Source organism: Opisthorchis viverrini (assembly GCF_000715545.1).
Source record: "Opisthorchis viverrini unplaced genomic scaffold opera_v5_390, whole genome shotgun sequence".
NCBI lineage: Eukaryota > Metazoa > Platyhelminthes > Trematoda > Opisthorchiida > Opisthorchiidae > Opisthorchis > Opisthorchis viverrini.
The window spans coordinates 332158-342994 of NW_008752046.1; the positions used below are offsets into that span (position 1 = coordinate 332158).

A 10837-nucleotide genomic window follows, 5' to 3' on the forward strand; every position below is an offset into this window, starting at 1 on the left:
CGTTCCTGCTGAGTGCGGCCAGCGATCTGAAGAGCCTAGTATGGTTGCCGTTTAGCGAGAAAAGACGGAATAGTGAAAGTTGAGCAAGCGGTATGCGAGATTGATGGGCTCGAACTAGCTCAGTGGTCAGGGTACAAACTTACTGCCCTTAACGTCCATGGTTCGAACGCAACCCCGCTCTTTCAACTGTTCCTGTCTAGACTTGAGCAAACTGGCAGCATCTCAGCCTTCCTTCTGATGCCTTTCCTCGGATGCTATGTTAGCTAGCCGCCAAAAAGGCTTTACAGCTGAACCACTGTGGTTGTTTGTGATGAGCGATGCGTGAGGGTGCTGTCATGAGGAGCACCGAAACAACGAGATCATAGTGTACTGAGCAATAAGAACCATTCACCAGATGGAAAACTAGTGGTACGTGGAACTGACACAACTCAGCTCGTTTTCAATGCTCTTGCCAAAAGACTGAACTTTATCGGTTTGGGAACTCGGTTATACTACAGGATTCCCACACACCACCCACACATTCTGTCTATTCCATACCGGTCATGAAAACAGATCTGTCAAGCAATCTTCTCGTCCTCCAGGTTTCGGAGTTCGAACTTTTGTATGACGCCTTGTTCGGGAAGCATTACGTCAACCGCCACCGCTACTTTTCGGCCACTTTGCTTAGCTACGGTTTTTGTTTAGGAACTCTACTAAGGCCCCTGTCTAGGCTTGGGCGCCCTAGTAGAATCTCACCCTACGTGCAACAATGGAAGCAAATAACAAAAGTAGTGATATGTCACACGGGCTAACGTCTGATGAGATCGACTGGTCGCTTTATTCGCTGCATATACTGGGGCGGATGAACAAAGACATGCGAATGCTGACATCTCCCCTTTTGGTCCACTTCCTTAGGCCCTAGCTGTGGATACGTCTGTTAGACACTCGGAAGAGTGACTTGCTGCGCTTTACCGATTACATCTGACGCTTCGCATCCAATCACTAAACCTCGTCCTCCCGTTACTTTTACGCCCTTTAAGCAAGTTGACGGACAGTTTGTTGTTGTTCCACTTGTTCCGTGTCTCCACACAAAACTGGGAAGTCACTGTATAAAAATCCTAAAACCTAAACCGGCCGTGATCGCCCCAGAGATTTTTACTAACCCTCTCTTCTATGGACAAAAAAGGTTTATAAATGTAGATAGTAAGAGGTTGCTTCGATCCGATGACTGCTGCCTTATGGGGAACTGTATCTGTTACCACCTCCAGAAGGTTGCGCAGACGTACAGCCGACTTCAGTGTCATTGAAATAAGAAGTTCGATGAACAACTAAGTGATAGAGGTTAATCCGCATCGCATGAGGTTTCAGGTGATGGAATCCCGTTTTTGATTGTGAGTAGTGTCGCACCGAAGATTTATAAACCATGGAATACTTACTGCTAAGCGCCTTTGGTTTCCCCAGTCCTTTACTCTCCCCGTCGCTGTTAGACTCCATGGTAGTTAAAACCAATAGTGATGGTGTAAACTCGTGTTACCGGAAAAGCGAACAGTAGGAGCTGACGATTCTGCAATGAAGCGCTATGCCCTGTCTAGGTGAGAATTAATCACACTGTTGATCATGAGGCGAGAAGGCTCAGGTGGTTAGAGCGTGAATTTACTGACCGGAAGGTCCGTGGTTCGAACCCGACCTCTGCCTCCCGACTCCCTGTCTAGACTTGGGCAACCTGGCAGTATCCCAGCCCTCGTGTTTCCTTCGGGTAGCATGGCAGTTAGGCACCGAAGGGGGTTACAGCTGAGAGATTTTTCATTACTGCTAATCATTCGTTGTTGCCTGAACGGCTTAGTGTTCAAACTACTAGCCAGGAAGTCGCGGATTTGAGACTCCTCGGAATTTCGTGAGATGAGCACTGCTCGTGATCCCCAGTAGGGATAAAACAGCTCTGCAGTGCTTCTCGGCTTCTCAGCATAGATTGGTTCCACTTACATGGTGAATTATCAATAGGAAATTTCGAAATCATCACACGGTTGCGTAACCGAAATGAAAAGGCGGACTGTTCATTGAGGTTTTTTCTTTTCATTCACTAAATTCCCTTCTCCCACGCGAGGCATTTGAGATATTGAGGCTATTCAGAATCATGGCTGGTCAGATGAATGTTATTCCAAACGCGTTTTCACTCATTGAGTTTCCTGAGGAGCCATGAAGGATCACAACTGTTAGCCGAAGTGGCTCACTGGTTAAGATGAAGAGGTCCGTGGTTCGAACCCAACCTCGACGACTCTTCTCGTTTAGGCTCGGGTAACCTGGCAGTACCTCAATTCTCGTGGTTCCTTTGGATGGTATGCCACTAGGCACCGAAAGGGTGTTACAGCTGAACGGCGATCAAATGTGAGATAGCCTACCACCAGTGTTGTCCTCACTAGGTAGTTGTCTACCCGGGCGCTTGTTTGAATATTATATTAACACTAGGATTGACTTGTATAACTGAACAGTATATGGTATATCGCTCTGTTTTTCACCGTGCTCATTTTCCTTTAGGCCGTGATACCTACGAACAATTACGCTTGGTCATCCCGGTACTTGACTGTGAATTCCGTGGAACTGGCGATCTATTTTCAGCACTAACACTGGCAAGAATTGAGTGTGGCCTGAAATCTCAGTTGAAATCTTCGTTTGCGGTGCGTTTCTTCGATTTTCTGGTTCAGTATTGTTGATTAACTCGTGTGGATCGCCGTGGGTTCGCAGCAGTGCATATCTGACAAACACCGAGGGGGATTGTAACCCGCATACGTTAGTGTCAGATCTGCTCAATCGTTCACTTCTTAGAGGTAGTCCTGAGGAAAGGGGGTATTCCCCTGTTGTGTCTTGTTGAGCGATAGTGCAACTCTGTATCGGTCCCTTGGCCTCCTGCTCCACACACTATGGTATATCAAAAGGGATGGTAGCCCTACACAGCCCTTCATGGAGATAAAGGAAAATTGTTACATCTGTATTTATAGAATGATCACAGAGTGTTCCTCAAGGTCGTGCTAGAATCTCCTTGAGGGGCGAGAGGCGTCGAGTCAAAGGTGGTCGATCCGGATCGGCTGGCATTCTGACCAATCAGGGTATGCCTTCGTTTGGTCCGTGTCCTGCACGTGACACATTCGTCCAAACAATGTGATGTTCGGTTATTGGGAAAGGCTGGTCTCCGGACATCCCCCCGCCCTGAAGGCCGATTCATCATCACGAGGTCAGACACGAGTTCATGGATCGCATGGAATGCTATTGTGAACTTATCGTGGAAACGAACCCTTTTCTGAATCAAGCGCAGCTTACTTAAATTTCACCTTGATATATATATATATATATGTAAATGCTTCAGTCTCATGTGTGCATTAGAAGGGACGGGCTGGTGGTCAGTTGTGTATTGAACTGGGCTCTGATTTGTCGGTAATATGGAACCAATAGCCAGTCAGCTGTCGAAGCCCCTTTCATCCCCCAGACTGTTGCTTGTACATGGTTTCGATTTGTTTTTGAAATGAATGCATTTAGTGTACCGTTGACATTCATTACGCTGGAGTCGGTAGCTTTTTCCCCTGGTAGGGAGAGGTGTGAAACTTGGTTTGGACCATTTCTAGACTCAGTCAAACAATTCGACTTTCAGTGAGTCGTCAGTTCTCTCCACCGACTCATCGTCTATGTGCGCAGATGACCGTGTATTTCTTCGTAGCATCCGGTCAGATTCCGAGCTCGGATCTTGTTAATTATCGCACCCTCGACGGAAGTACTTCAGTCCAAAGGCTATCTCCACAGGAGCGGTAAAACTTGACCATATCCTCCTAATTAGAGTCCTTTTTAGTTTGTTAATCGATTACCTAGAAATTTATCAAGGTGTGCTCCACGGTAACAAGGTTATGCAGCTTGACAGTCGGTGTATTACATCACTGAACGTCTTTGGTTCCCACGTTAACCACACTCCATTTTACCTTTTAGAATACATTTGAACTTGTTCTACGTAGCATGCAAGCTGTACTCCGGAGAACTTTGGATGAGTCCAAGAACCCAAAAGGTATGCTCCCTGTATTTCGTCTCTAGTGCCTCTGTTTCCCCCCGAATCGGTTGTTTGGAATCCAAGGGTTTGCGCTGTAAGATCTATCTAGGTCCTTGTGATACCGTTCACAATCTGCAACTCGTTACAGTTGGGATAGTAGTTCTCGCCGCCGACTCCCCATAAACGGCCATGTTGCTGTTGCGGGACCGTCACCACTTCCGCATTCCGGTCACACACATCAGCGCTCCTACAAAGGACCAGAATTCAATCTATTCTGCTTCCCTCAATGGATCGAATCCAGCCGATTATTGTACCTCAATCACTGGAACAACCCACTATCCCACCCTGAAGCTGATTGGTTGAGATTCGGCTTACTGATCGAAAGGTCCGTGGTTCGAACCCAGCTGCTCCTGTCCGTGCATGGACAGCCTGGCAGTCATAGTGCTTTCCTCGGGTGGCATGACCGAAGGGGTGTTACAGTCGAACGATTTTTCCCCACCTCATCCTGCTTTCGATGATCGCTCAGTCAGCAATACCTCATCAACTGTAGTTTGCTCTTACTCGATCACTACTCGCACAACACCCATCGTAGAAACAAGCCGACCGCTGATTTAATATAACAGCCTAGCCGGTAGTTTATCCTATCATAGAGACCATACCATAGTCATTTGACTTGTGGAAGATCAATAGTATTCCTGTTTCTCTCCTCTAGCATTTCTGAAACAGCCATTCCAACTGAGCCGACTACGGCTCAGTTGGACCGCAAAAGATTTTTCCAATACATTTGGAAACATCACATGGGGGACACCGATGCATTTTGCGTTCTTTAGGAGCAATTCAATAACAGGTGTGAGTATTTTAGGAAATTACATTACTCACAAGGTTGCTGAAAACTCNGACAGCCCACAACCGGTTCCGCCCTTCTTCGGACTCATCAGGTAGGCGCAGTCCCCGGGTTTCCGTCAACCTCATGTGTTCTACTTGAGTATTATTCGACCTGATTTTGGTTAACTGTCGATTGATTTGCGCAACATTCCTAGAGGGAGCACCATTACCCGTGGAGTAGGCGTGTGAAAAGTGCCGAACGAGATTCTAATCAACCAACAGCGGCTGTTCTGCCGTCCAGCAGCAAGGAATTGTACTCTTAGGGTGATACTCTGTTTCGGATGGCTTTTGGATGACTTTTTTGAAGTGACATTAGAGGAAAACATGGAAGTTTTTATAAAATGCGGTCTGATTCCGTCACCTGACGAACTGGTGAAAGAAAACTTTGTGGTTACTTTGTATGAGGTCGATAAGACAGACTGTCCGTGATTATCAGTGGGTCCCACTATCGTTTTGAAGGTATTCAGCTTGCCGGAGCAAAGGTTGCCGAAGCAGGCCGCAAGAAAAATGCATTTCCAAATTTGAGTTCACAGTTTACAGCACTTGCAGAGTAGCAAGAAAGAAGAAACAAACGTTCAGCTGTAGCACTCTTCCGGTGCCTAGCTGCCATGCTACCCAAAGGTTGCTGCCAGGTTGCCCAAGCCTAGACGGGGAAGTCGAAAGGCAGAGGTCGTCTTCCTGAAAAGGTCTTTCTGTCAGAAAGAATCTATTTATTGGCGAAATGGTTGTGCACCCAAATCCTCGCTCTACAAAAAATAATACGAAATGACACTCCTCGTGATGCCCACTTACATACTTAGTGTCATCGATCCATCTACTGGCCGCTGCAAGGCCCCGCTTGTATTATACTGTGACAAAGTGCGTAGAACTATCGATGATCAGTTTAATTGCATCTAACGGATTGTGTGTTCTACTGACATGTTTTTAACCCAAAATCAGTTTGAAAATTGTTCCTGGATAGTTGACTCACGCTCATCCACCCACCATCGAGATTACCGAGGAAATCAACTTGTTTTCTAGACTTCCTCATCTGTTGCTTGTACGTCGACTCGCTGAAGTTTGAGGCGCCCTCGAGTCCAAATGTGGGACGTTTCACAGTGAACTGTGTGCAGGTGCGAGTCCCTTCGTCACACCTACCACCACAGGTCGATGACTCACCTTGGTCGCCACGAGGATAGGTTTTTCAACCGATGCGCTCACCCTTACCGCCTTTACAGTTGGCGGTGCTGCTCCCAATAGGATCGGTTTTTGGGAGAATAGGCTGTAATCGGGCGTGGGCATATCAGTCATCCCTGCGATGTCTTCGTGACTTTCATAGCCTTCCTTCACAGTCTTGTCAGGAATTCCATGGTGTGAAGAACGACGCTGCTTCACGAAACGCACAAACCCTGCAGTCGGTCCAAATGGAATCCCCAGTGCATGTGCAAAACCAGATTCATATAAAGTCATAAAAGTACGAGCATCCAACATCACACAGAAAGAGTTACAAGGGTTTGATCGAAGCAGAGTGTCTGCAGGATCAGTTTAGGAGGTTTAGTGTTAATCAAACACACGATCCAACCACTGACTTATTCTGGATTGTTCCGTTTAGGGACCTAGGGGGATACAAAGGCGGAAAAGAGAGCTCTTAACCGAAACTTGCCTCTTTGCACTTTCCTGTTTCTCGTGTCTAGACTTGGATAGCCCTTTTACTTCCGTCCGGCTAAGTGACAGTTTTGTTCGAGAAACGCACCAACAAACATTGCCACAATCGTATTTTTTTATCCCAGTCAAGGACAAATCACACATGCATTGACAAAACCAGAGTAGCTTACTTGTAGGATGTACTGTCAAAACTATAAGATCTCTCGCATGTTATTCGCCTTGTCCGACTCGGTGATGGGGGAGTATGCTTAGGTAAGAAATCCTTGACGCTTTGAGAAGCCATAACCAGTGTATGTGGTCCCCAACTGTATTCTCGACCCCAGTGCTGCCACTATTGAAGTTCAACTTAGATTGAGCCTACTTTTTTCCCAGTCAGATCAACAGGGTGCGCCGGCGTGTTGTCCACTGAGTGACGCACAGCCTCATTCCGTCTTCAGTATCAGTCGCCCTGGAGCCTCACTGTGACGTAGATAGCGTCTTTCAATGTTTGGTGCCGTTACTGCCTACCGACTTGCTAAGCTGCGAACTAGAACTAAGAAGTTTTATGTTCTCCCCTTTGACCTCATGCTCTCCAACGTTTTTCGTCAATCTGCTATTCGTTCTGCTTGACATTGTTGCAGGTATGACACGTCCGGATAGCCCTAACTGGGCTGCACGTGAACTGAAATTGGTCCAATCCATTGACGACATTCGGAATCCCCCAGCCAATGGACAGTATGTGGAGAGAATCCCATCAATGTGATCCACACCCTGTTTGACACTGTGTCTACCCATCCGATGCTCTGTCTACCCAATCCCATATTGTACCGATGGGAGTCTTATGTGTTCAGTTGCAAATCACATGATTCTGCTAAAATACCGCTTGGTCCAACTGGTTTAAGGTTTGCCTAAAGTTCGTACCTGTCAGTGCTTTGGACTTTCAACAGCATGGACAATACAGACGTGTTCTTTTCTGACAGCCGACTCAGAACAGCATTTCTACAAGTCCCTCATAGTGTCGACCCCACATTTCGCTACAAAGTCGTTACCCGTTAGTGAGTGATTCAGGGTCGTCAGTAAGACGCTATCAGGTTGCTCACCGAGAACAAATCATCCTGTATAAGCTTAGACTCCACAAAAGGTAACTGTGAATCTGACAGATGCAATCTGCACTGCATTGTCAAGTCCCTCGTGGCGAACAACAAATTCCCACATCGTAATTCTGTTTGGAGACATGAGCGCCCACCCACCCCCCTCTCTCCGGAGGAGACGCAGTTGGTGGGTGTGTCCGAGTACGACTTCTATCCCCTCTCTTAGCATGTACCTGTCCGTCAAGACCATCGTTTTCCAATCAGGCGCAGACGAACAGATCACGTCACGACTAGCTGTAGATGGACACAGTGCTTCTTAACTAACCTCTCTCTATTCAGGTCATGTTATTACTTCAGCTCAGTTCTGCTTGTTCTCTGCCCAGACAATATCCGTACACCGATTGCCACAAGCTAAATTTGCGTCCGATCACCCAGTCGACGATCAAGGTTCACCAACTTGCTCTCATCACAACAGCAACATTGAAACGTTGGGAAAAACGTGAAGGTCGGTGTGAACTTTATGCCTGGGAAAGAATGATTTGCAAACGAGTGCATTTCGTGCAATTTGGTTTCAAGTAGACCATAAGGTTGACGGAGACTTCGCCTACCTGATGAGCCTCAAGAAGAGCGAAACCGGTCGTGGGTTGTGGGCGAATTTTCAGCAACCTTGTGAGTAGTGCATTACAAATTTGTGTCTTCTCCGCGAGAAAAACACCGACCCCAGTGTTTGACCGAAGACGAAAAGTATTGAAGGGTAGACTAAGAAGAAACAGTTTGTCGAACAAACCACATTTTACGTTGGTAATTTGTCCGAATGTGGGTAGCTTGAGTGCGTATGGATTGGGTGTTCGTCTGTTCACCAAGCTTGGCAGCCAACTTGCAAATGTTTGGTGACAGACAGATTTCCAGCTTGCCTAGCCCGATGCCTAGATGTCACGCCAAGTTCAGCTGCCCCTCCCGAATTGGGTAAATAAATACTCTTGCCTGATGGAAGTTCCTATCTCTGCCCTTTTGCGACGTATGTGACAAACGAGTTGGGAATTAAATGACGATTTCTCAGACATAATCCCGGTTACCAGGAGATGGCTCGATAACTACAGACGTATCGGCCTGTTTTCAGTCACATCCAGTTCTTTGACCCCGCTGTTCATGCGTCGACTTATCCAAACAACAGAGCTTCCAGTAGGGAAGACTGAGCAGGTCTCTGTGCTGTTCCCCGGTGACATTTCACATGGTGTCAAATGACCTGGCAGGTCTGTTAGCAGCCGATGATTTTGTTGGTCCTGGATCCGAATGGTTCCTAGAGTTCAGTCTTTCAGAACTGTTTGCCTTGCCCAGGGCGTCATCATCTATGCTCATTCGGAGCAAGTGCTGGTCTATTCTCTCTATCAGGTGGGGTTCCTTAATTATTCCCAACATCCTTTTCATGCGCTGCTCTTCTTGGTGGAGACCCCTAGACGAAGTGTGTGTGTGTGTGTGTCAAAGCCAGACAATGTCCCTCCAGTAAAATAGCCCTTATATCCATTGTATTCTCGCACTCGATTGTTCGCAATGAGGCTTTTGTGTTCCTTATCGGCGAGCCTTTTTCCGACACCAAGGACTGGAGCGGGGACCGATAAAATCGACTGACGACTCAGCAGATACAACAGTTAACCAACAGGATAGCGATATCGCTGAAGCAGCATTTTCTAACTGAGTTGCCCATGGTTATCGGTGGATGCACAACGGCATTCTGGGAACAAAATTGTCCTTTGCTGATTCTACAGCGGTCGCTCCAAAAATGTAATGTGTTGCGGCCCAACGCTCCCATGTTGTTATTCCAAGCCGACCTGTAATTCCAGTTCACATGCCTACGACACCTGTGGGTGAAACTGCTGTTTAATTGACTGTTCTTACACCGCTTGGTCCCCTCTCACCTGGAAAAGGGATCTCACCCCACCTCCAATCACACTGTGCGCGTGTGTTAACGCCGCAACAAGAAGAATCTAACTCTGGTTTTGGCGACACACCTGGGCTAGTCAGTGTGATTGGGCTTAGCGAACACTTTTCTACAGAGTAGAAATAGACGAGCAGACAAATCGATGTGAATGTTGTCGTTCCAGTACAACCACCTGAGTTCTTCCGGACCATCGACCTCTGACCTCAGCCAACACCACACCTTACTCCGACAACCTACATAAATACGGTCGGTTTCTCGGCTGCTTTGCAGACACGTTGCGTGGTCAGGAAAGCAAGCGTGCGACCGAGAGCAGCGAGAGAAATGAATGCAGTTGCTGGCGTAAGTAAGTGGGGAGTTGTAGATGTGGCAGAATTAGCAAAGGTCCTAGAAACAAGGTCAATCAATACCCTGCGGACGAGGAGGACAGCGACAAAAAATTAACCACTTTAGTTCAGTCGCTCATCTCCAAAACACAAAAGGTGGTTCCAGCTGCTATATTTTCGTGTACCGAAAATAAAGATATTAGGTGAACCAGCTCCGAACGTAACGGGACTACATAACAGCCAATGGAATAACCGTTTTCATTGAGACATTTCATTGGTTGTTCTTCACTCGCCCTTGACAGATGATTTCTGTTCTTAGCATCACTTTTGACCGCTTGTACGCGACAATGATGAATAGAGCAGCTGGCTCGCACGTTCGTTGACTTTTTCTGGTTTGGTCAAGCGCACCAGGCTATCAACCGGCTATCCAGACCGCGGTTCACGGTAATCAGAAGGTATTAATGAGACTGTGGTCCACAAAAAAAGAGAATGAGAGCCACGCTTTGGAGGCGATGTCCAAATCAGTTTATTGACATTAAATTGTTCTGATTGTCCAATGTTGTTGTGAAAGAGGGAGTTACATAGTGAAGCTTTGACACACGATTGCCGTTTGGCTGCGTGACAGCCATATCCATCAGGGTCCGTTTGGGACAGTTGGTTTACATCCTCTTGGGATCCCCACCAGGGCAGATGGCGGTTACCGATGAGGAGACGAAGGCATAAAGCCATGAACTGACCATCCCTGAGTCATATCCATCCGACACGTGCAGGAAGAGGCGAACGGTCTCTTGGTGTACAATGTACGTCGACTAACTGGCTAACCGGTTGAGTTTGAACCTTCTCGAAAGGTCTTGCACACCTCAGCAATATTGATTTGATGTTCCTACCGGTGGTAAAACACATACATCCCTCTACGCAGCGGCCATGCATCTTTTCCAGATAAGCCCCGCCAAAAAATGAACACCCG

The 10837-nt window shown here is 47.1% G+C and overlaps 1 protein-coding gene across 1 annotated transcript in view; it reads left to right on the plus strand.

The window, feature by feature from the left end:
• The window catches only part of T265_10628 (hypothetical protein), a gene marked incomplete at both ends in the record, with an annotated part of 35896 nt that extends 28424 nt beyond the window's left edge, over nucleotides 1-7472 (plus strand). The window contains 3 exons of the mRNA XM_009177052.1: nucleotides 2515-2654; nucleotides 3952-4027; nucleotides 7159-7472. Coding sequence (XP_009175316.1) covers nucleotides 2515-2654; nucleotides 3952-4027; nucleotides 7159-7280 — 338 coding nt within the window. The remainder of the gene's footprint in view (nucleotides 1-2514; nucleotides 2655-3951; nucleotides 4028-7158) is intronic.
• Nucleotides 7473-10837: the final 3365 nt, after the last annotated feature.